General features: G+C 40.9%; 1 protein-coding gene across 2 annotated transcripts; it reads left to right on the top strand.

The window, feature by feature from the left end:
* The first annotated feature begins 9,966 nt into the window (after window positions 1-9,966).
* SPINK2 (serine peptidase inhibitor Kazal type 2) lies at window positions 9,967-24,774 on the top strand. 2 transcript variants are annotated; one of them, XM_007427026.4, is made up of 4 exons: window positions 9,967-10,069; window positions 10,424-10,464; window positions 22,597-22,706; window positions 24,609-24,774. In XM_007427026.4, the coding sequence occupies exons 1-4, from the start codon at window positions 10,030-10,032 to the stop codon at window positions 24,655-24,657; spliced, it is 240 nt and encodes a 79-aa protein (XP_007427088.1). In that variant the 5' UTR covers window positions 9,967-10,029; the 3' UTR covers window positions 24,658-24,774. The 2 variants fall into 2 exon arrangements, with proteins under 2 accessions (XP_007427088.1, XP_088003583.1); XM_088147457.1 differs by lacking the exon at window positions 9,967-10,069 and having other exon boundaries at window positions 10,079-10,464.
* Window positions 24,775-26,145: the final 1,371 nt, after the last annotated feature.

Here is a 26,145-nt window from a genome sequence, read left to right as displayed (position 1 = left end):
AAAAGAATCAATACAAAACAGCAGTGGGTGAGCATAAGGCCAAACCAAGGTCCAAAACGTGGACTGAAATCGTTTATTTACAGATCAAGATTTCTTGGGCAATCTATAGACAACTGGACAATGAAAGAGAGAGAAGGCTAGAGACTGGAAAAGCAGTGCCATCTCATGTTTTATCATCTTCCTCCATTACAGATCTACTCACCATTGCAAACAGCAGAACATTAACTTGGAAATTCTCAGGCTGGCCTCTGATAGTGGTGGTAAAGAGGCCTGACCTCTATGTCAACCATAGAGGAGATTTATAATAACAGTCTCTACCATGTAATAGAATATTGTGGTTCTGTTGTTGTTCCTTTGGAAATTAGTCTCTTTTGTGCTAAAGCAGGATTCAGACTTGTATTCGTGTTGTTAATTATCTTTTTTATGTTCTGTAAATCTTTCTTTACTCATGAAAGGTTAAAGACAGCACTGAAAGAGCTTGGCTAGGAATGAATCATTTGAGAATAGAGGCACTGTACTTTCTATGCCCCATGAGACTCTGCAAAGTAACAATGAGATGAATTAAGTACCAGAATCAGGAAAAGAGATGTATAAAGAGTGAACAAAATACTGTCTTTGGCTTACTCCAAATCATCTGAATGGCATGATTCATGAATTGTCCTCGTGTAGTATGCTTAACTGGGTTACCAAATTAACTTGTTCTCTGTGGAGTCCTTGGGGTTCTCTGAGCTTGGCTGTTTTCTTGCAAACGTTTCATTACCCAGCTAGGTAACATCTTCAGTGCTAGAATGGAATGGAGTTTGCTCTCTGTTTATACACTGTGGCATGCCCTGCCAGTGCTGGTGGGGGTGGGGGTTTTGTTTTGTTTTATTTTTTCCCTCTGGTAGTTCCTTGATTAGGGTATTGTTTACTGCTGATTGTATGTCTGGTGATAATCTTGGTGTTAATCTCTGCTTATCTGGGTGATGATTGCTGGTGAGGAGATGTTCTAGTCTTTTGTTTTCCTTTCTATTGTCTCTTTTGAATAGTGTGTAGATGTTGTTTATCTCTATGTGCCTGTTGATGGCTGCCTTGTCTGAATACCAAGCTTCCAAGAATTCCCTCACATTTTTGGATTTACTTTGGTCTAAGATGCTGACAGTTTCCCAGTTGAAACTATGGTTAAGTCTGTCCATGTGTTGTGAGATTAAGGAGTTTTCATTGTGTCTTCTGACTGCTGGTTGGTGTTCATGGATGCGCTCTGCTAGCCTTCTGCCTGTCTATCCTACATAGTGGTTGTTACAGTCCTTACATTGTATGTTGTAGATGACTCCTGTTTTTTCTTCTTGGCCTACTGAGTCTTTTGGTTTACTTAAGATGTTTTGAGGGCTTTAGTTGGTTTGTGTGCTACAGAGATGCCATGTGGTTGTAGTAGTCGGTTGGTAGTTTCTGAGATGTTTCTGATGTATGGCAGTGTTATCCTTTTCATAGCTTGTGTTGGTTGTGTTGTAGTAGGTTGATTGGTCAGGCACTTTTTGATAAAGTTGTGTGGATATCCATTTTGTTGGAAGATGTTGTACAGGTGGTCTGTTTCCTTTTTCTGCTGTTCTGGGTTGCTGCAGTGCGTTTGCGCTTGTTTGAATAATGTTCTTACACAGCTCCTCTTGTGCAAGGTTGGGTTGTTACTTTGGTAATGGAGTACTTGGTTAGTGTGGGTTGTCTTCCGATAGACTTGAGTTTCTAATTTGCTGTTGTTCCCTCTGTTGATGAGGATATCCAGGAAGGGTAGCGTGTTGCTGTTTTCTTCCCCTCTGGTGAATTTTATTCCTTTGAAGGTGTTGTTGATAGTTTCATGTGTTTTCTCTAGTTGTTCCTTTTTTATTATAACAAAGGTGTCATCTACATCCCGGATCCATACTTTGGTTGTATGTGTGGAAGTGCCATAGTTTCTAGGCGTTGCATTACAATCTCTGCTATGAGTCCTGAGAGTGGGGATCCCATGGGTGTGTCTCTGATTTGTTGGTATATTTGTCCATCAAACTGAAAATAGGTAGTGAGGCAGAGGTTGATGAGGCCAATGATTCTGGGTATTTTGATCTGGGTGTATTTGGTTAGGTCAGGTGTGTTGTACTGCTGATATCAGTACTGCTGATATGGATTCTTTCGCTAGTTCTGGGTTTATGGATGTAAAGAGTGCTGTGGCATCAAATGAGACCATAATTTCATCTTCATCTATGTGTACATCTTTGATTTTCTGGAGGCACTTGTTCTCTGGATCATTTGGTCCGGGGTTCACTGGTCTGCATAATGCAGTGAATCCCACACCAAATGACACAAGTTCACAAAACATACTATGCTACACACATATATGCACATGCAGGTACAAACACACACATAAACACACACACACAAACATACATATTAAACCACGTGCCAAGGTCTACTTGCCAGCTCCTCATTTCACCACAGTCATTGGCTCTACTTTTAGTGGAGCTATCTTCACTGTGCCATTTCTTCCCTGGAAGTCCGCTATGCAGGCTTTATGAAACACTGAATAAACTACAATAATCCTGTGCCTCATACTGCTTTTTTCCAGTATAAGAACAGAACAGAAAACTCATAGCTTCTGCACTTAGGGCAGATGAGGCTATTAAAACAAGTTCTACCCACTAGTATTTTTCCCACAGTATACTACGTGCTATAAAACATATTCTGAAAGTTTTGAATCAGGAATAAGGGAGAATTATATTTTTTAGGGAAAGCATCATGGCATGCAGCACTCTTCCCTAGTCTGGTGCCCTGCAGAAGTGTTAGACTACAACTCCCATAATTCCCTGCCAGTATGTTTTTTGTGTAATATGTCTGGAAGATAGCAGGTTGGTGCAAGCTTACGTAAACTGCCTTTTGCTGTAGCACATGAAAGCTATCTGTCAGGGGCATGTGTGGGGATGTCTGCAATGCAATTTAAAAATAGGTAGAGCTTTGATTGCACCATTACAGCTGCCATCTTGACTTTTTAGACCATGTCCCGCGGATACCCCTCAACCAACCAACCTTCCTTCCTTCCTTCCTTCCTTCCTTCCTTCCTTCCTTCCTTCCTTCCTTCCTTCCTTCCTTCCAATTTACTCTGGACTGTAATCCTCACCTCGTATCATCAATTCTGTTACCCTTAGGCGACCTCTAGTGGCTATAACTAGATAGTCATGTTAACTGGTGCTTGAAGAAGTCTATCCCAAAATCAAATGATCAATTAATCGTCTTTCAGAGTCCTGGCAGGATGGGCTTAAGATTTGCTGACTGGGATAGATCAGTTAATAGGTGCTAGTCACTTGTCCCAGTCAAGGTACAAACAAGTAAAGTCTGCCTTGATTCAATCTTGCTGATTGCTCATCCATGAAATTTATCTGGTATTTCCTACTGGTCTCCTATCCAAGAACTAACTCGGTCTGACCCTGCATAGCTTTTTGACATCAGCCACAGTTGGCTAGATAGATCCATTAATTCCGAAGGCTCCTCTCCCCATACTAATAATGTAGTTATTTTAGTACAGTAAAAATACATCAAGGAAGTATTTAATTAAGAATTTGCAGTCCTTTTCATGATGCCCAAGTCTGTTGCATGAAATGATGTTTCACTCTGCCTAACTGTAGCACCAAACCTAAGTATCAAAGATCAGAAGCCTGAGAGAACCTCTCTTTCACTATAGCCAAAGAGAGAACCTGTAGAGCACATGCTACCCGGCTGTCCCTTGTTTTTACCTGTACATTCTCATGAAAACTTAAAAGATAGAAAGGCATCTTATAATAATGTGAACATGGCATTGAGAAACTCACATTTCCTCAAAACACTGTAATGCATGGGAACATTTACAAAGAAAATCACTTGGTAAGTGTATCGGATCCTTTGACCATTCCCACTTATTCCTTCTCAGCAGCTGTGTATTGTTGGAAAGGGTACTTTGGACGTACAGAAATCAAGGGCTAACTGAACCACAGAGAATCCACACATGAACAGAATGTCCAGCAGATAATCTTCTCTAGTGATCACGTGGCTCGTGTTCTTAATGGATCCAGCTGAGTGCACAAGTGCATGGAAATGCAACAGTGAGCCAGAGTGGATTACAACAGTGATGTGCCAAAGATCAGGAGAAGGTCAAAGTATGAGTGATGTATAAAAGTACCAAGAATCAAGACACGAACTTCCATGATCCAGAACTGCCCAAGAACAGCTGGACTCCTCCCTATATTGTCTTCTAAACTCTAACAATATTCCATAGCAAGGTTGATAAAACCAGCTGGCCAGAATCCAACACTTTCAGGCTACAAAATCAGAGTCAAAGAGAAGCTCTGTATGTTAACTGGGTGAAGTGTGTGTGCATGCATGCATGTGTAAGAACTCCTCCATTCTACAGCTTGCAATTTTATTTCCTGCTCTTTGCCTGCTAATTTTCTTGCTACCTTTTACACACTGGGAAATCGTTCTTGAATCACTGAGGTACAAGACAACTTTTGGTAATTATCTGATTACTAATGTACTGTATATACCCTCTCTGCTTACATTAGTTGGGAAAATTATGTTGATTAGCAATATGTACTTCTAATTAACTATGCTGGAACGGAGAAATGTACCAAAGGGACTATATTCCAGCTCTGATTCCAGGAATCTATAGAATTGTTGCATTGTATACTGTTATCTTCTGTACTGATTGTATCCATTGGGGACAAAGATTGTGAGAGGACAATGAAAAGGTTCTCGATGCTTTTCCCCTCCCAAGATGTATACTTCTCCCATTGATGTTCCTTCCTCCATATTTTTAATATTGTTTCCTTCTCCATGGCAAAACCTAAGATCAGGAGTGTGGGGTTGAGTTATTGCCCTGAGAAATACTTGCAGGAAAAGTAAAATACTCACCAGTATTAGCTTGCAATACATGCAGATACTGCAAGCTAAAGATGCAAGAAGCAATCTGTCAAGTAATGTGTAATTGTGCCATAAAATGAATGACGCTATGTATCATAGAAAGAAACTAGACTGAACAATAAAGATCTGTTGGTGTTGTTGTTGTTGTTATTATTATTTAACAACCTCATCAGGAAAAGGTGAAGTAGGGTGAGGCATTGCAGAACTGAGGAAGGGAAAATGAACCCTTTCTTTATGGCTGTTTTTCTAATGTAAATCATGCCTTTGAAGCTGCTTGCCTTGCTAAAGGAAACTGACAAGAATAAAAGAACATGGGAAAATGTACTCATTGCATTGCAGTCAGTGACATTAAGATTCCATCTTTCTCCAAGAACCTCAGCGCAGCATATACTGTAAGTGTCCCCGTCCCATTGTTATCCCCACATCCCCCCCCCCATTTTAACCTCACCTGCCAATCATTTGTGAAGTTAGTTAGGCATAAAAATAGCGATTGGCCCAAGGACACTGAAGAAGCTACGTGGCTAAATGGAAATTTGAAGTTAAATCTCCCTTATCATAATCCAGCATTGATCAGCTCCCCCACACTAGCTCTAACAGTAATTCTAATACAATAATGCTTTGTGCCTCAGTTCAAACTATATTTATGTGCAGAGGAGCCTTCTTCTTCCAAAAGCAGAATTAATCCAACATGGGAAAATGCAAGGAACAATCAATACATACATACATACATACATAAATAAATAAACCAATCACTTGTGCCAAGGTCATCTCCAGATTTAAACCTGGAAGATAAATTGTTCCCAGGAGTTATTTCAAGCCCTACAAAAAAATTTCCTTGATAACAAGATTTCCCAGAAACAGACTGGGAATGAAGTCATTTCTACAATTCTCTTTACTGGTTTCTCGGGGTTTTTGGCATCTGTTTTCACCTTCTGTATTGTATAGGACCAAATACGACAGTTTCCTTCCTATGTCGAGGCAACCGCTGCCTTTCTGAAGGTCCATTCATGCCTGCAGCTTTAAGTACTACTCTGTGTTCAGATTACAGGCCAACAGACACTGTGGTCCTCAAGAGGATTCAATGAAAGCTCCTATTTAGTTGTTGTATTTAGCTATTGAGTGTGATTGGCTCTTTTCTAGTTTCAAACAACTCTAACTAATCAGATGTAGGGGGGCTGAGCATCCTTGGCCTTTCTCTGTAACTTGGTATTAAGGTAAATGGTTTGGGGAAAAAAGACAGCCACGCTCATCTGCATGTAGTTTCTCATCTAGGAATGCCCATCCAACGATACAGGAAGTGCGTAAATTGGCCTTTGCCTACGGTCGTAATAACTGACATGGCTTGGATAGGATCCAGAAAGTTCCTATGCAAGTGGCAAGTATGCGAGTGGCAACTGTGCAAGATTAACACGAGTTTGTGTACAAATTGGTGAATTCCTAAGCTGACTTCCATGACCTTAGATTTCCATTCCACCTCATTCCTAGGGAATCTACCCTATAGGTGTAGTTTTTAGTTCCAGAAGTTGCAGTGTGTTGAATTTGTGTGATGCAAGCTTGCGGTTTCTGGATCTTGTCCCAAATTTCAGAGTACTTTACAACAGGATGGTACTATCTCCTTTTGTTATTCTTTCTTACTAATTAAATATCCCTAAGGAAACTACTCCAGTTTATCCCTGATGATCTCCATTCCATTGTGAACCGGCATATATACCGTCATATCTCTTGCTTACAATCATCTCTTCAGTCTTTAACTGCTGATTACCAGCCATCTCAGAGATCCGGAGCAGCCAGTTTTTGAAGCCCATTGACATCATGAAAGTAAAAACCGATGGCATATCAAAAGAAAATGAGCGGCTGCTCTAAAAGGGGGGAGCCATAATCTAAATATTTTTGAACCTTTTTTTTTTTTTTAAAGCAAGCGTTTGAATTTGAACTCAAGGCTCAGGCCATATTGACTTCCTGCCTCTTCCTGCCTGGTCCTGGCTTCCATCAAAAACAGGCTATCCAACAGAGACACAAAGCACCACATCCTGAGGCAAGTCACATTCAATCAGATCCACACCTTAAGGGCGCATTCAACTGTCCATCCTCTAGTGTGGTATATGGAAACACTTGCCTAACGGTATATATACCTAAGAAAGATTTAACTAAATTTAAGCCAGAATGCTTTCCATGCATACTATATATCACATAGCATATATATATTAGAGCAGTGTTTCTTAGTGTGGTCCTAGGACCCCTGGGGTCCCCTAAAACCCTCTCAGGGGTCTGTGAAATCAAATTTATTTGCCAGCCTAGGTTGAAAAATAATACAATATTAAAATCCCATCAAACAATTGTGAGAAGTGGTCGTGGCAGCGAATGCATCAATTTTAATTTTTAATACAGTAAATATCAATAAGTATAACCCATACAAACAAAAGCTCTTTTGGGGTCCTCCATAATTTTTAAAAGTGGGAAGGGGTCCTGAGAGAAAAAAGTTTAAAAAACACTGACTTAGAGTAAGGTTTCTAATAAACACTGTAAATCAGTTGGAGTACAAAGAGGGGAGAGTCAGAAACCAAAGTACTGTACTTATCTATATTATTTTAGTAGGGTTTTTTTTTCTCTACTTAATTTTTTTCTTCTTTTTTTTTTAGCATTGACAAATAACAATGCAGTGGAGATCTTGGCACTAAGCTCAAAGATTTATATTCTTTTTCATATCATAAAAATAACTCAATGTACTTTGTCTGGTATGGTCAATCTTTTAATGTTATACTGAACGTTAATTTTATAAACTTTAGTCATTCTCTTTGTCTACATTGATATTACAGTATATCTTTTGTTTTAAATAAAGAAATAAACACCTGCCAACAGTGGGCTAGGAAAGAAAAGTCATACATTTGCAAAAATAAAATGAAATAAAACAACAAACAGACCGAAACTTCAAGATAAGGGATGGCAACATTCAGTAACTAGGGCAAGAACATTTCAAACTCCCAGGATACTCAGCTGCTTTGAAAGCTGCAATCCTTCAACAAAGGAATTACAAAGGGAGATTGTAGCACAACATTGAACAAGAATTTACAAAGAAATCCAATTTGATCCATTTAAGCTTGCATTATTTCCTGTCCAACCGCAGGTGCTTATTACCTTAGCAATGTTTAATTGCATGCTGTTGCCGTAAACTACTGCTGTTGTGAATTGCTTCTTTGCTTCTCTTAGGTTCAGTTTGTGTGTTAAACTTTTTAAAAAACTGCTTATGCTTGTCATTTCTATTTTAAAGAAAACAGCCTACCAAGAAGATTTTATTAGGAACATTCTCCTAATGCTAGTAGTATTACTCTCCTGTGTCTTTTAGTTTGTGTTCCAGTGGATGATTAATAGCTAGCCATGATTTTTGCTGGTCACCTAATGTGAAGAGAGATCTCTTTGGAGAAGACCCTGATGCTGGGAAAGATTGAAGGCAAAAGGAGAAGAGGACGGCAGAGGATGAGATGGTTAGATAGCATCACTGAAGCAATGAGCATGAAACTGAGCAAACTCAGGGAGGCAGTGAAGGACAGGAAGGCCTGGCGCAATATGGTTCATGGGGTCACGAAGAGTCGGACACGACTTAACGACTAAACAACAACAAATGATTTTTGCATGTTTGAAGCTAGTCCTTGGCAAGCATGGAATCTGTAACTTTCATAAATTGGAGAATTGTCATTCCCAGCAGCCCCACCAATACTAAGCTTGGCCAGCAGTGAGGGATTCTGGGAGTTGTCATTCAGCAACATCTAAGGAGTCACGGATTCTCCATCACTTCACTTGTGAATTTAATGGGATTTATTCCCAAATATGAACTGCTTACGTCTCCTCTTGGAATCAGTGGGACTTCAGAGTGCTTCCCTTTTGCTAGATTGCAAGTTTTAAATCAGCTGAATTAAACAAAAGTGAGAATGAAGTGTTTATGAACCCATATGCTAGATGACAAATTTTGCTGGGATTAATGGCCCAAAGAACTAAAATGTCTGCAAAGAATTCCCTGACGACTTCTGCACAAAGAGGTTGGGCTTGGGAACAAATAGCTAATCACATAGTGGAAATTAATAGCCTTGGTCATTTTAGCACCTAGAGTGTTGGGCTTGGAACTCAGTACAAGCTAACCTTCAGACCAACAATGTATTTCAGATTGATCAGGAATGACATTTCTACTTTTTTCCCCCTGCAGAAAATGTACTGAGATATGGACACTTGCATAGCCGCTGTTTACTAAAGTTTCTTAGGTCCCCTGAGATCTTTATTGGTACAGTAGTTGGTATCGCATACCAATGAAACGCAAACTGAAATTAATTAACCCACTTTCGTATGCCTTTTAAAGAAAGGCTATACGAAATCCAGAAACGGACTAAGCAGCTAGTTGGGTGCATCGTTTGGCCACTATAAAGACCATGGTGGCTGCGTTCCTCAACTGCTGAAGCTTCCAGTCCAGACTATCCTTCCAAGTCTCCATTGTCTCAACCCATTTCGGCCCAGTGCGCCGTGTGAACCCAGGGTTGGCGACGTTATCATTTCGTGAGCGGTGCAAGGGCAGAAAAACGGGTCGCGTAAACCCCGCAGTCTTCTGCAAACCCAGCCTTAGCGAAATGTTGAGTCGGAGGCCCTCCGCGTCCTTTGAAAACTACAGCGAAAAACTCGGCAGCCGCTTTTGTGGCGAAACGGGCAAAGCTCTCTTTATTGCGCACGACGCAGAGCTGTAATCCCCCCCCCGCCAAACACGCGCACAGGCGGGTTGGCTGGCTGCTTTTGAAAAACCATTATTTCGAGATTCGACCACCCTGTTTTGAATTTGTGCAGCCATTTCGTCCCTTGAAAATGAATGCCAGCGCTCTCGCACCCCGCCGCGCCTCCCTTGCTTTTTTTTTTTTTATAGTATTTTATTGGAATTTTAAAAGCTTGCTTTTTGTTTCAAACTCCTCCGGGCGACTCGCTCGCCCGTTCAGCGCGCGCGCAGAGGCGGAGGCGGAGGCGGGGCGCTTGGGCGAGCAGGTGGGCGGGGCCGTCGTTGTGGCGACAGGAGGGGGCGTGGCCTTCCCTAGCGCGTGCTATAACCGGAGCCGCGAGCGCTTCCAGCTGGACGTTTGCTTTTCTCCCTTCCTCGTCATGAGGAGCCTGACGGTCCGGCTGCTGTGGGCTCTGGCAGGTACCGTCACGAGCCCCTCCTTGGGTCTGCTCCTGCTCAGACGCGGGAAGCGGCCGGCCGGCCGGCTTTTCCAGCCGGTCTGCCTCCGAGCAACCGCGAGCTCTGCAGCCCCGTGCCGCTGTTGAAACGTTAATCCCTTCGCGCCTCCCGCGCTGCTTCCCTTCGCATCGGGTCGCTGTCCGGGGGCGCAGGGAAAATCCGTGGCAGTGCTCTCGGTGTGGGTCATTGGCAACCCCCAACAGTACTGAGCGGGGGCTTCAGGGAAGGGAAAGGTAATCATGGCAATTAGAGTGCGAGGCCATGGTGTCTTCCCTAGTAACCTCTCCATCCTTTTTTTCTCCACTCGCACCCGAGGACTCCTGATGGTGCTTTCTCCTGGGAAAAGTAGCATTGAGGTGAGTGGGGGGAGCCCAAGGGGTAAGCAAACTCTCCTCGTCCCAGTTTTATTTTGTAGTTTGCAAAGTTCATTAAAAAATTAATTTGGAAGTAGGGTTGCTGGCTCCTTTTCATCTTGCAGCAAGCCTGTGGGTGCCATTTGAGGCACTTGGATGGCAACAAGCAGTGCTTTGTGTGCTCAGAGCTATCAGTGCCCATGTGAGAAGCCTCGGACTAGAAAGTTGTGTCCCATAATTGGGTAATTCATGGGAACTACTGGAAAGTTACTCAGCGGAGAAAGAAAAAAATCTGCATGTGCCCAGAGATGAAGCTGGTTTGTGGCTGGATCGCCTTCAATCAAGCTATAGTCCTGGGAGTGGAAATATGAACCAAAACATTTCTGCTTTAGCTGCACTGAAAAACTATTTAGCTATCACTGAAAAACTATTTGGGGACTAAACCCTGGCAGAGATAAAAAGCAGTCTAGGCTTTGTCTTTTTTAAACTGAAGCAAATGTGGGTGAAGCACCTCTGATCTTCAGTGGCAATTGTTATATGGAGTTGTGTGAGTTTTGCTGCAAAGATTATTGGGTTGGAAAATTATGGTTTCTCACAAAGGGCAGATCATTCCTACCATGGAAATATGTGGTATATCTACTACTATGCTTAGCTGTAGATATGGCATTCTATATAAAATATTAGGCTTATACTTGAGTTACTAAGTTTTTGTCTAGAATTTCACCCAAATGAGACAAAACTAGTAATTGTTAGCATCAGGGTTGAAAGTCTGGACTTTTTGTTTTCCCCTTTTTCCTCTAAGTTAGACAAACATTTCAAATCAAATGAAAAAATACGTGATGCTGCAATGTTAGTTAGAAATCTAAGATGACCATTTGGGAGTCATTGAAATACAAGCTATGAATCTAAAAGATGGAGGAATTTGACCTAAGTATCCAAAGACTAGGGAATTGTATAATGGAGGGGAAGTTGCTACCCGTTTTAGGCTCTTGCACTCTTATTAAATGAATTTTATTTCTGCTGTTAATAACCTCCTAGCATAGTTACTGTAAACAATAGAAGAGAATATGTGTAGCTCAGGGTTGAACTGTGGAGTCCTTGAGGTTCTCTGAGCTTGGTTGTTTTCTTGCAAACATTTTGTTACCTGGCTAGGTAACATCTTCAGTGATAGAATGAAGTGGGGTTTGCTCTCTGTTTATACACTGTGGCATGCCCTGCCAGTGTTGATGGGGGTGGGGGTTTTGTTTTGTTTTATTTTTTCCCTCTGGTAGTTCCTTGATTAGGGTATTGTTTACTGCTGACTGTATGTCTGGTGTTAATCTTGGTGTTAATCTCTGCTTATCTGGGTGATGATTGCTGGTGAGGAGATGTTCTAGTCTTTTGTTTTCCTTTCCATTGTCTCTTTTGAATAGTGTGTAGATGTTGTTTATCTCTATGTGCCTGTTGATGGCTGCCTTGTCTGAATACCAAGCTTCCAAGAATTCCCTCACATTTTTGGATTTACTTTGGTCTAAGATGCTGACAGTTTCCCAGTTGAAACTATGGTTAAGTCTGTCCATGTGTTGTGAGATTAAGGAGTTTTCATTGTGTCTTCTGACTGCTGGTTGGTGTTCATGGATGCGCTCTGCTAGCCTTCTGCCTGTCTATCCTACATAGTGGTTGTTACAGTCCTTACATTGTATGTTGTAGATGACTCCTGTTTTTTCTTCTTGGCCTACTGAGTCTTTTGGTTTACTTAAGATGTTTTGAGGGCTTTAGTTGGTTTGTGTGCTACAGAGATGCCATGTGGTTGTAGTAGTCGGTTGGTAGTTTCTGAGATGTTTCTGATGTATGGCAGTGTTATCCTTTTCATAGCTTGTGTTGGTTGTGTTGTAGTAGGTTGATTGGTCAGGCACTTTTTGATAAAGTTGTGTGGATATCCATTTTGTTGGAAGATGTTGTACAGGTGGTCTGTTTCCTTTTTCTGCTGTTCTGGGTTGCTGCAGTGCGTTTGCGCTTGTTTGAATAATGTTCTTACACAGCTCCTCTTGTGCAAGGTTGGGTTGTTACTTTGGTAATGGAGTACTTGGTTAGTGTGGGTTGTCTTCCGATAGACTTGAGTTTCTAATTTGCTGTTGTTCCCTCTGTTGATGAGGATATCCAGGAAGGGTAGCGTGTTGCTGTTTTCTTCCCCTCTGGTGAATTTTATTCCTTTGAAGGTGTTGTTGATAGTTTCATGTGTTTTCTCTAGTTGTTCCTTTTTTATTATAACAAAGGTGTCATCTACATCCCGGATCCATACTTTGGTTGTATGTGTGGAAGTGCCATAGTTTCTAGGCGTTGCATTACAATCTCTGCTATGAGTCCTGAGAGTGGGGATCCCATGGGTGTGTCTCTGATTTGTTGGTATATTTGTCCATCAAACTGAAAATAGGTAGTGAGGCAGAGGTTGATGAGGCCAATGATTCTGGGTATTTTGATCTGGGTGTATTTGGTTAGGTCGGGTGTGTTGTACTGCTGATATCAGTACTGCTGATATGGATTCTTTCGCTAGTTCTGGGTTTATGGATGTAAAGAGTGCTGTGGCATCAAATGAGACCATAATTTCATCTTCATCTATGTGTACATCTTTGATTTTCTGGAGGCACTTGTTCTCTGGATCATTTGGTCCGGGGTTCACTGGTCTGCATAATGCAGTGAATCCCACACCAAATGACACAAGTTCACAAAACATACTATGCTACACACATATATGCACATGCAGGTACAAACACACACATAAACACACACACACAAACATACATATTAAACCACGTGCCAAGGTCTACTTGCCAGCTCCTCATTTCGCCACAGTCATTGGCTCTACTTTTAGTGGAGCTATCTTCACTGTGCCATTTCTTCCCTGGAAGTCCGCTATGCAGGCTTTATGAAACACTGAATAAACTACAATAATCCTGTGCCTCATACTGCTTTTTCCAGTATAAGAACAGAACAGAAAACTCATAGCTTCTGCACTTAGGGCAGATGAGGCTATTAAAACAAGTTCTACCCACTAGTATTTTTCCCACAGTATACTACGTGCTATAAAACATATTCTGAAAGTTTTGAATCAGGAATAAGGGAGAATTATATTTTTTAGGGAAAGCATCATGGCATGCAGCACTCTTCCCTAGTCTGGTGCCCTGCAGAAGTGTTAGACTACAACTCCCATAATTCCCTGCCAGTATGTTTTTTGTGTAATATGTCTGGAAGATAGCAGGTTGGTGCAAGCTTACGTAAACTGCCTTTTGCTGTAGCACGTGAAAGCTATCTGTCAGGGGCATGTGTGGGGATGTCTGCAATGCAATTTAAAAATAGGTAGAGCTTTGATTGCACCATTACAGCTGCCATCTTGACTTTTTAGACCATGTCCCGCGGATACCCCTCAACCAACCAACCTTCCTTCCTTCCTTCCTTCCTTCCTTCCTTCCTTCCTTCCTTCCTTCCTTCCTTCCTTCCTTCCTTCCTTCCTTCCTTCCTTCCTTCCAATTTACTCTGGACTGTAATCCTCACCTCGTATCATCAATTCTGTTACCCTTAGGCGACCTCTAGTGGCTATAACTAGATAGTCATGTTAACTGGTGCTTGAAGAAGTCTATCCCAAAATCAAATGATCAATTAATTGTCTTTCAGAGTCCTGGCAGGATGGGCTTAAGATTTGCTGACTGGGATAGATCAGTTAATAGGTGCTAGTCACTTGTCCCAGTCAAGGTACAAACAAGTAAAGTCTGCCTTGATTCAATCTTGCTGATTGCTCATCCATGAAATTTATCTGGTATTTCCTACTGGTCTCCTATCCAAGAACTAACTCGGTCTGACCCTGCATAGCTTTTTGACATCAGCCACAGTTGGCTAGATAGATCCATTAATTCCGAAGGCTCCTCTCCCCATACTAATAATGTAGTTATTTTAGTACAGTAAAAATACATCAAGGAAGTATTTAATTAAGAATTTGCAGTCCTTTTCATGATGCCCAAGTCTGTTGCATGAAATGATGTTTCACTCTGCCTAACTGTAGCACCAAACCTAAGTATCAAAGATCAGAAGCCTGAGAGAACCTCTCTTTCACTATAGCCAAAGAGAGAACCTGTAGAGCACATGCTACCCGGCTGTCCCTTGTTTTTACCTGTACATTCTCATGAAAACTTAAAAGATAGAAAGGCATCTTATAATAATGTGAACATGGCATTGAGAAACTCACATTTCCTCAAAACACTGTAATGCATGGGAACATTTACAAAGAAAATCACTTGGTAAGTGTATCGGATCCTTTGACCATTCCCACTGATTCCTTCTCAGCAGCTGTGTATTGTTGGAAAGGGTACTTTGGACGTACAGAAATCAAGGGCTAACTGAACCACAGAGAATCCACATATGAACAGAATGTCCAGCAGATAATCTTCTCTAGTGATCACGTGGCTCGTGTTCTTAATGGATCCAGCTGAGTGCACAAGTGCATGGAAATGCAACAGTGAGCCAGAGTGGATTACAACAGTGATGTGCCAAAGATCAGGAGAAGGTCAAAGTATGAGTGATGTATAAAAGTACCAAGAATCAAGACACGAACTTCCATGATCCAGAACTGCCCAAGAACAGCTGGACTCCTCCCTATATTGTCTTCTAAACTCTAACAATATTCCATAGCAAGGTTGATAAAACCAGCTGGCCAGAATCCAACACTTTCAGGCTACAAAATCAGAGTCAAAGAGAAGCTCTGTATGTTAACTGGGTGAAGTGTGTGTGCATGCATGCATGTGTAAGAACTCCTCCATTCTACAGCTTGCAATTTTATTTCCTGCTCTTTGCCTGCTAATTTTCTTGCTACCTTTTACACACTGGGAAATCGTTCTTGAATCACTGAGGTACAAGACAACTTTTGGTAATTATCTGATTACTAATGTACTGTATATACCCTCTCTGCTTACATTAGTTGGGAAAATTATGTTGATTAGCAATATGTACTTCTAATTAACTATGCTGGAACGGAGAAATGTACCAAAGGGACTATATTCCAGCTCTGATTCCAGGAATCTATAGAATTGTTGCATTGTATACTGTTATCTTCTGTACTGATTGTATCCATTGGGGACAAAGATTGTGAGAGGACAATGAAAAGGTTCTCGATGCTTTTCCCCTCCCAAGATGTATACTTCTCCCATTGATGTTCCTTCCTCCATATTTTTAATATTGTTTCCTTCTCCATGGCAAAACCTAAGATCAGGAGTGTGGGGTTGAGTTATTGCCCTGAGAAATACTTGCAGGAAAAGTAAAATACTCACCAGTATTAGCTTGCAATACATGCAGATACTGCAAGCTAAAGATGCAAGAAGCAATCTGTCAAGTAATGTGTAATTGTGCCATAAAATGAATGACGCTATGTATCATAGAAAGAAACTAGACTGAACAATAAAGATCTGTTGGTGTTGTTGTTGTTGTTATTATTATTTAACAACCTCATCAGGAAAAGGTGAAGTAGGGTGAGGCATTGCAGAACTGAGGAAGGGAAAATGAACCCTTTCTTTATGGCTGTTTTTCTAATGTAAATCATGCCTTTGAAGCTGCTTGCCTTGCTAAAGGAAACTGACAAGAATAAAAGAACATGGGAAAATGTACTCATTGCATTGCAGTCAGTGACATTAAGATTCCATCTTTCTCCAAGAACCTCAGCGCAGCATATACTGTAAGTGTCCCCGTCCCATTGTTATCCCCACATCCCCCCCATTTTAACCTCACCTGCCAATCATTTGTGAAGTTAGTTAGGCATAAAAATAGCGATTGGCCCAAGGACACTGAAGAAGCTACGTGGCTAAATGGAAATTTGAAGTTAAATCTCCCTTATCATAATCCAGCATTGATCAGCTCCCCCACACTAGCTCTAACAGTAATTCTAATACAATAATGCTTTGTGCCTCAGTTCAAACTATATTTATGTGCAGAGGAGCCTTCTTCTTCCAAAAGCAGAATTAATCCAACATGGGAAAATGAAAGGAACAATCAATACATACATACATAAATAAACCAATCACTTGTGCCAAGGTCATCTCCAGATTTGAACCTGGAAGATAAATTGTTCCCAGGAGTTATTTCAAGCCCTACAAAAAAATTTCCTTGATAACAAGATTTCCCAGAAACACACTGGGAATGAAGTCATTTCTACAATTCTCTTTACTGGTTTCATGTAGCATTGCTGACTTGGATTCTTTTGCTAGTTATGGGGTTATGGATGTAAAGAGTGCTGTGACATCAAATGAGACTATAATTTCATCTTCATCTATGTGTACATCTTTGATTTTCTAGAGGCACAGTAGTGAGGAGTTGATAGAATATTCGCTCCCCTCTGTGAGATGTCCAAGCTTTTTTGTCAGTTCTTTTGCACTGTTGTATGTTGGAGTCCTGGTAAAGATACAATCGGTCGGAGAGGTATGTCAGGCTTGTGTATTTTTGGTCGTCCATAGAAACATGGGAGGAAGAGTCCACTGCTTTTCATCTGCCACTGTTCTTCTTTTGTGATATGATCTTTCTTGGTTAGGTCGTTAAGGGTTCTCTTGATTAGGTTCCCTAGTTTCTGTATTGGGTTGGTGTTAACTGGGATGTAGGTTTCTTTGTCCTCTAATAATTTTTTTGCTTTTTGCAAGTATTGTGATTTATTCATAATAACTCTAGTTTGGCCTTTGTCTGCTGGGAGGATGATGATGGTTTGGTCCTTCCTTAGGCTTTTGAGGGCTGCTGCGTCCTCTGCTTGGAGTTGGTGCTGATACTGTGTTCTTCTGATCTGTAGCATGATTGTCTGCCTTATGTTTTCTTGGGTCTCGTGTTAAGTTCTGTAGTTTTAAATGCTGCTTCTAAGGTTGCACAGAATTCTAGCTGATTAGCATTGTCCATGTTATAGTTGAGGCCCTTCTGGAGGATACTGTGTTCTGCAGTGGATAGTGTTCAGCTGAACATGTTGATTACCCATTCAAGGTTCAGGTACCTCTTTGTTTCTGGGGCTAGGGTTAGGGTTAGGGCAGTTTAGTTTGAAGTTTTGTTTTTCTTTTCTTAGCTTGTCTTAGGGATGTGGTTTTGATGGTGGTTGTCAGTATATTTGTGTGCTCTGGGGTCGTGGTTTCTCCCAGTTGCTCCCTGAGGTTGTCTACGGTATGCTGCTATTTGTTAAGTCTGAGGTGTGCATCCATGACCTTTAGTCGTATCATTTTATGGCTGCTTTGTTGCAACATAACCATAGTTTCAACTGGGAAACTGTCAGCATCTTAGACCAAGCTAAATCCAAAAATGTGAGGAAATTCCTGGAAGCCTGCTATTCAGACAAGGTAGCATCAACAGGCACATAGAGATAAACAACATCTACACAGTATTCAAAGGAGACAATAAAAAGGAAACAAAACAAAAGACCAGAACATTTCCTCACCAGCAGTCATCACCCAGATAAGCAGAGATTCACATCAAGATTATCACCAGACATACAGTCAAGCAGTCAACAATCAAAAAACCCCCCAAAAACACCAACACAGGCAAGTCACTGTATATAAACAGAGAGCAAACCCCACTTCCTTCTAGCAACCCAGCCAGGTAATGAAATGTTTGCCAGAAAACAACCAAGCTCAGATAACCCCAAGGACTCCATAATTATTGTTCTTTGCTAATAATTTCACAGTGAACTTTTAAAGTGAATGGTTCTCAGGAGCATGTTAATATCATGTTAAATACCTCATTTGTTTTTGCTTAATCAAATTTGTTTTATAAGATGTCATTATAGCTAAATGAGTATTTTATTTTTGAAGTTCTTTCATCTCAGAGACTGTATTTCAAAGACTTGTAATATGCAAATTTCAATTTCATACAGTATAAGTATTCTAAAAGGTTTCAAAAAAACTACTACAGGTGGTTTTACCAGAAGTGAGTGGGTTATAATTGTAGTAAATAAAATGTATTTTTAATTTGTATATTTTAGTTACACTTTTTTTTTTACAATGGGAGAGTCTAAAATATTTGACACTGCAAAGAAATACAAATTTCAATCTGTTATTAAGCTTGTCAGATCGCATGAACTAAAGTCAACAGCAATATTTAAAGAATAGCATATATCCACTTCATTTAAATAAAATAAACCTTTTCAATATTAAATATGTTGAACATAAATATATTAGGCTTCTTTGAACTTTTAAAGAAGTTTAAAGTATAGGAAGAGGATTTGCAGTCTGAACTGGATGAAACAAATGAAATTCTTTGTGACATATTTCCTTCAAATCTTTTTTAGCAAGTCTTCATGTATTGAATGCATTGATTTCATCACCAAAGTGGCCAGATCTGGATCAAATAAAATATAATATGTTGATTAAATTGTGAATTTGTCACTGTACTGCTGTGCTTTGGGCCAAATTTTCCATGGAACCACTTAGCAGATGGCATATCATTTGAAGTTACGTGAATTGATATTTGTTATTTATTATTGAATATACATGAATACATGAATTGATATTTGTTCTTTATGGATAATATTTATGCCATAGGTGAAATTTAAACTAATGTTTTCAATATTATTTTTTTAAAAAACCCTCTCACCCCATAGGTGGTATATGTCTTCCTCAATCTCAGGTCCTCTACCAGAGGCGTGGGAGTTTGAGGAACAGGATCTTAGCTGTTCTTAGCACTGCAGTCTTCTGGACAGAGAGCTCTGAGTTTGTTCCTGTTGGAGCCACTCTCCCAGCTCAGGAGTCACAGCCCCGAGTGCTCCTATCACCACTGGGACCACTTTGGCCTTTACTTTCCACATCCTCTCTAATTCCTTGTTCAGGTCCTGGTACTTCTCCAGCTTCTCATATGCCTTCTTCCTGATGTTGCTGTCACTTGGCACCGCTATATCTATCACCACTGCTGTCTTCTTGTCCTTGTTTACTACCACGATGTCTGGTTGATTGGCCAGTACCTGCCTGTCAATCTGGATCTGGAAGCCCCACAGGATCTTAGTCCTGTTATTCTCCATGACCTTCTCCCATCTGGACTTGGGAGGGTCTAGCCCAGTGTTTCTCAACCTTGGCCACTTTAAGATGTGTGGACTTCAACTCCCAGAATCCCCCAGCCAGCATGGCTGGCTGGGGAATTCTGGGAGTTGAAGTCCACACCTCTTCGAATTGCCAGGGTTGAGAAACACTGGTCTAGCCCATACACTGTGCAGGTGTTCCTGTACACAATGCCAGCTACTTGGTTGTGCTGTTCAGTGTATGCTGTTCCTGCCTGCATCTTATACCTTGCCACTATGTGTTGGACTGTCTCTGAGGCCTCTCTGCACGGTCTGCACCTTGGGTCCTGTCTAGTGTGGTAGACCCCTGCTTCTATGGATCTGGTGCGTAGTACCTGTTACTGCACTGCTATGATCAATGCCTCAGTGCTGTCTTTTAGTCCTGCCCTTTCTAGCCACTGGTAGGACTTCCAAATGTCACCCACCTTAGCTATCTGTCGATGGTACATCTCATGCAGGGTCTTGTCTTGCAATGGTACTTCCTCTGCTTGAACTTCCTCCCATGTCTGCTGCTGCCTCAGGCATTCTCTCAGCAGTTCATCTTTGGGTGCTATCTTACTGATGTACTCCTGAATGCTCTGGGTTTCGTCCAGGACAGTGGCAGACACCAGACCCCTCCCACCCTCTTTATGGCTGGTGTACAGTCTCTAGGTGTTGGACTCCTAGAGATGTACTCTGGGAGTACATTGTGAGGAGCGTACATTGTGAGGAGCTTCCGGCTCTTCACATCAGCAGCCTCCATGTCCTCCTTTGGCCAGCTTGCTATACCAGCAGGGTATCTGATGACTGGCAGGGTGTACATGTATGGTGTGGATCTTGTTCTTCCCATTGAGCTGGCTCTTCAGGACCTGTCTTATCCTTTGGTGGTACTTGGATGTTGCTGTCTTCCTTGCCTCCTCATTGTGGTTCCCATGTGACTGTTGGATACCAAAGTACTTGTAGCTGTTTGGTATGTCTGCTATGTGACCTGCTGGTAGCTCCACCCCATCAGTCTTAACTACCTTCCCTCTCTTTACTACCAACTGGCCACACTTCTCCAGTCTGAATGACATGGCAATGTCCTCATTGTAGATCCATTTCAGGTGGATTAGCGAGTCAATGTCTCATTCATTCTTGGCATATAGCTTGATGTCATCCATGTAAAGGAGGTGGCTGATGATAGTTCCACTCTTGAACTTGTATCCATAACCAGTCCTTGTGATTATCTGGCTGATGGGGTTCAAGCCTATGCAGACCAGCAGGGACAGTGCATCACCTTGGTATATGCCACATTTGATGATCATTTGTGTGAGCTGTCTTGAGCTGACTTCCAGTGTTGTCTTCCACAGTCCCATTGAGTTCTTGAGGATGGTCCTTAGTGTCCTGTTGACTTTGTATAGCATCAGCCATTCACAGATCCATGTATGTAGCATAGGCTTTCTTGTAGTCAAGCCAGGCTGTGTTCTGATTGGTCTGTCTAGACTTTGAGACTTGGGCGACTGGTCTATCTATGAGCAGCTGGTGTTTTGAGCCTCTGGTGTTGTTCCCAATGCTCTTCTGAGCTGTGCTCATGTACTGGCTCACATGGTCCTGTAGCTTGGCAGCTATGATGCCTAATAGGATTTTCCATGTTGTGGGGAGGCAGGCTATTGGCTGGTAGTTGGTCAATACTGTTCCCTTGTGGGTCTTTCATGATCAGCACTGTCCTTCCTTGTGTTAGCCAGTCTGGGTGGGAGCCTGCTGCTAGCAGCTGGTTCATCTGTGTTGCTAGGCATTTATGCACTGCTGTTAGTTTCTTTAGCCAGGAGCTGTGGATCATGTCCAAGCCAGGTGCTGTCCTGCTCTTCATGTTCTTGACCTGCTGTTGGATGTCTGCTGCTATGATGGTGACTGGTTCCTGTTCTGGGAGATTGCTGTGGGCTGCTCTCAGGTCCTGCAGCCACTGTGCACTGGTGTTATGTGTCTTCTCTTTCTCCCATATGTTCTTCCAGTACTGTTCAAGTTCTGCTACTGGTGGCTCTGTTCTTACTGTGTGGTTGCACTGCAGTTGGGAGTACACTTTGGATGGTTCTTTGGAGAATAGGGCATTTATTTTCTTGGCCTCTGCTTCTCAAGTGTATCTCCTAAGCCTTGTAGCTAGTGCTGTGAGCCTCTAGGGCTTCAGATGGAGTCAGGCCCATGTATTTTTTCAGTGGCTGAGTCTTACCCTTAATCTCCATGCCCTTCTGTAATTCCACCAGCTGACTAACTTCTCACCGAGTTGCCTTGATATTAGCCTTCAACCTCATTTTCCGGGGGGGGTATGTACTGCTGTTCTTCTTGATTGTGTAGCCAAGCGTTTCCAGGATTACAGCGGATGCAGTGTATACCAGTTCATTGGTTTGAGTTAGGGTGGTAGTAAGGATTGTTGTGAGGGCTCTATTGGCATCTTCTAGCATACTGTCTGATGGTACTTCTCCATTGAGCCTTGGTAATCGGTCTCAAGGGTTGACCGAAGCTAGTTTATACATGATATTATGCCTCATATCAGCTGCTGTACTTCATAATGGAGGATGTGGCAGTGACATTCCAACTTCAGGTGTTGGCTGCACATTCAGTTGTTCTTCCAGGTCTTCTTGAGTCCAGGATGTAATGTGTACTGGGTCTATCTCAAGTTGTGCCAGCAGCTTCCTCTTCACTATGTTGAAGCGTTGGGTAACTAGCTGTTTCTCAGTGTGGATGTAGGTCTTCTGTCCATTCATTGTTCCCTCATACATTTCATATATCCCCTCTCATTAGGTCTACTGTAACATTCCATCAGTTCCAGGTTCTCTTGTCTCATCCACGTATGGTTTGTTCCAGTAGCCCACTTATTGTCAGATTTTCCTGGTTCCCCATCATTTGGTGTGGACCTTGTTAATCCGGGCAACGTCCGAGCCAGCATGACTCTCTTAGTTCATGTCACTCTCATATTTGAGGTAGGCAGGTGAAGCGTTAGGGGATCTTTACTGGTAAGGTAGGTACTAGCTGGGATTCGAACCCTGGTCTCTCACGTCAAAGGTGGTGCTCTAACTACTACACTACAATATTGAAGCATTTTAAAATTTGAGTAATATATTGATAGATCTGTTTATTTCCAGCCTCAGTGTAATTTGTACTCCCTACCTGGATGCCCAAGGAACTTTAATCCAGTTTGCGGAACTGATGGAGAAACATATGCAAATGAATGTATGCTTTGTATGACAAACAGGTACTTTGAAACTAATTGATTATTCTCTATTTGAGGTAACTTCCTGTCTCTCAGCCCCAGATTCTCTGAAAACCCATTGGGAAGTGGATGATTCCTTCATCCTGGTATAGTAGCTAGATATAACGTCTGACCAACATTTATAGACAGGGGAGAGTCACTAAACTGCAAAATCAGTTATTTCTAGGATAGTATACAGTACTGACTATTTTCAAGAGTTAGATATTTTACTCAGGAATAGCCATGTTATTTTTATCACTGTTTTATCACTGTTCTGTGGGACCTTTACGTGACCTTGTATTAAAATAGTTGTTCTGATATTGTCTGATTTTGGGGGAGAATATACAAATAATGCAGTCTTCACAAATGTAGATCTTTTTTTTAACAGATCATTGGTAATAGGATCACATACTTATTAGGTCATTTATATCAATTTCCAATTCAATTCAATAGAAGAAAATATGTGTAGCTCAGGGTTGAACTGTGGAGTCCTTGGGGTTCTCTGAGCTTGTTTGTTTTCTTGGAAACGTTTTATTACCCAGATAGGTAACATCTTCAGTGCTAGAATGGAGTGGAGTTTGCTCTCTGTTTATATGCAGTGGCATGCCCTGCCTGTGTTGGTGGTTTATCAAAACTTTATCAAAAAGTGCCTGACCACTCAACCTACTACAACACAAGCAACACAAGCTATGAAAAGGATAATGCTGCCATATATCAGAAACATCTCAAACTACCAGCAGACTATTACAACCACATGGCATCTCTGTAGCACACAAACCAACTATAGCCCTCCAAAACCAAAAGACCCAGTAGGCCAAGAAGAAAAAACAGGAGTCATCTACAACATACAATGTAAGGACTGTAACAACCACTATGTAGGATAGATAGGCAGAAGGCTAGCAAAGCGCATCCATGAACACCAATCAGCGGTCAGAAGACACGATGAAAACTCCTTAATCTCACAACACATGGACAGACATATAGTTTCAACTGGGAAACTGTCAGCATCTTAGACTAAGCTAAATCCAAAAATGCGAGGGAATTCTTGGAAGCTTGGTATTCAGACAAGGTACCCATCAACAGGCAGATAAACAACATCTACACACTATTCAAAAGAGATAATAAAAAGGAAACAAAGACCAGAATATCTCCTCACCAGCAATCATCACCCAGATAAGCAGAATTAACAGGAAGATTATCACCAGACATACAATCAAGCAGTAAACAATACCCTAATCAAGGAACTAAAGGGGGGACGGGGGGATACCAACCCAGGCAGGGTATATAAACAGACAGCAAACTCCATTCCATTTTAGCACTGAAGATGTTACCTAGCTGAGTAATGAAATGTTTGCCAGAAAACAACCAAGCTCAGAGTACCCCAAGGACTCCCCAATTCAATTGACAATTCTAACACCAGGAAGTAGGTGCTTTCCACTGATTGCTTGATCCCACTTGTCAAATTTATTCTGTCTCCATGTCCTCTGTTAAAATTCTCCTCCAGTCCTGTATAAAAATTGTCCATCTGAATGTGTTATCAGTTTTCTCCTTAGAAACTCTCAATCTTTCTGCTACATAGTTTTAAAATTGATTGAGCAAGTTAATCACAGAAACAATTATGAAAGCACCTAATGTAAAGCACTTTTAAGAGCAAATAAAATTAATTTGGGGAGGGGAGGAAAATAATTGCCTACTTAGGATAGTCTTTTTGTTCTCTGGAGGAACACATGGAATATAGCAAAATTTAACTGCAAAACTTTGGTTTTATCTCCCATCCTATGAAAAGCCTGTTAACATTCTCCTTATAGCCTATAAAATAAAACAACTAGTACTTCTTAGCACTACTTACTCCAATACATGCTAGCATAATCTAACATTGTGTTTGATTTTTTTTCTCCCTTACAGAGAACATGATAAAGACATACAAATTGCCTATAAGAGTTCCTGTTCATGAGAGGAGGTTCAAGGAACAGAAAAGGGAAACCCATAACCTGCGAAGAAGTTGAAACCATACTTTAAATGTGCCTTTTAAGCTGCTAAAATAAATGCAAGCTTACTTGCTTTTATCCAACTTCTGGATCTGCTTATTACAAATGTTTTGTTGAAAGAACTTGTGTTTTGTTTTGTGTGTGTTTAGATTTAGACCTCACTTTTCAAAGAAATCATTCTCAAACCACATAGAAAGAATAATTATGATACACTTGGATCATGCTTATTTCAACTTGGATATACACAACTCAGCAACTCCTGGCCTTCAACTAAGGGATGAAGCTAGGAAGTGATCCTTTAAGTTTTCTCAGAGTGGGGAAATTAATATATGGAACCAAGTATACTTTCTAGCAGGGAGAATTGCTCCCTCTCTGATCATAAATGGAACTAGTTGGTCTCATCTTATTATGATATTCTTCCTGGGAGGCAGTGCCTTTTGGTCTTTTGGGATACCTTGCTCACCTGCAGCATTCTCACATGCATTCACATCCACTTGTATGAACACACACATCCATATACTTGACAAAAATGTCTGTCTATTTACATATAGTTATATACACCATTAAAACTTGGCCTCACAGAGCAATATTGCTCAGACTTCTCATTACTTTCATAAAGAGTAAATCATACAGAATGAATGCATAATCATTAATCCAAGATTGTAAATCCAGCACTGTTCATGATAAACTAGTAATTTTTTTCTACATCCTTTGCTCGATAACTCGTTTCTCCTGTTATAATAAATTCCCAGGTTTTGGTATAGAATTCAAAATCACAAATTTTTAAGCCATATGATTATTCCCAAAGTCTATTTCAGATGTACATCCCTTCTGTTATTTTACTTTCCCAATATAATAAAATTGACAGCCTAACATTTTAATAACATCCAATAAACATGAAAAAAAGTTTATTTTCTTTGAAATACTTAGTAGCTGCTCATATTGTAGCTACAACCCTGGGTGGCTCACAAGAATTAGTCCTATTGCATATTCTTTAATGCTTCAATCATTGGTTGTTAATATGGGATATTTAAAATGTTTATTCCAAAATTCATACAAATAACTAATATCTTTAACAATACCCTTTGTCTATTAAAAAATCTATAAATTTGTAATCCTTCAAAAGCGGTGCTGATAGTAATTTGGGAGTTATAGATGCTGCTAAACCTTCTGCACCAAATTGGGAGATAACAGCTGTTTTAATTGAATATACAGTAAAACTGATTTAACAGATCCTTCATTATCAAACTTTGGATGCAATGGGAAAAAATTTATCTGGATATTATCTGGGCAAGTCTGTTGCATCCAAAGCACTTTAAATTATATTAATTTGACTTGAATTTTACAACATCCGTTTAGAGTTTGAAGCAGTCCACATATTTGTTCCATCACAAGGGGACACCCTTTCTTTAATAATACACAGCAGAGAGAACAGTTAATATATAATCACAAAT

This window comes from Python bivittatus, unplaced genomic scaffold, assembly GCF_059951505.1.
Source record: "Python bivittatus isolate LINGU-HERP-01145 unplaced genomic scaffold, Pbiv_v1 ctg000520_np1212, whole genome shotgun sequence".
Classification (NCBI taxonomy): Eukaryota; Metazoa; Chordata; class Lepidosauria; order Squamata; family Pythonidae; genus Python; species Python bivittatus.
The sequence above is the reverse complement of the archived record's forward strand: the minus strand, read 5'-3'. Positions and strand labels throughout refer to the sequence as shown.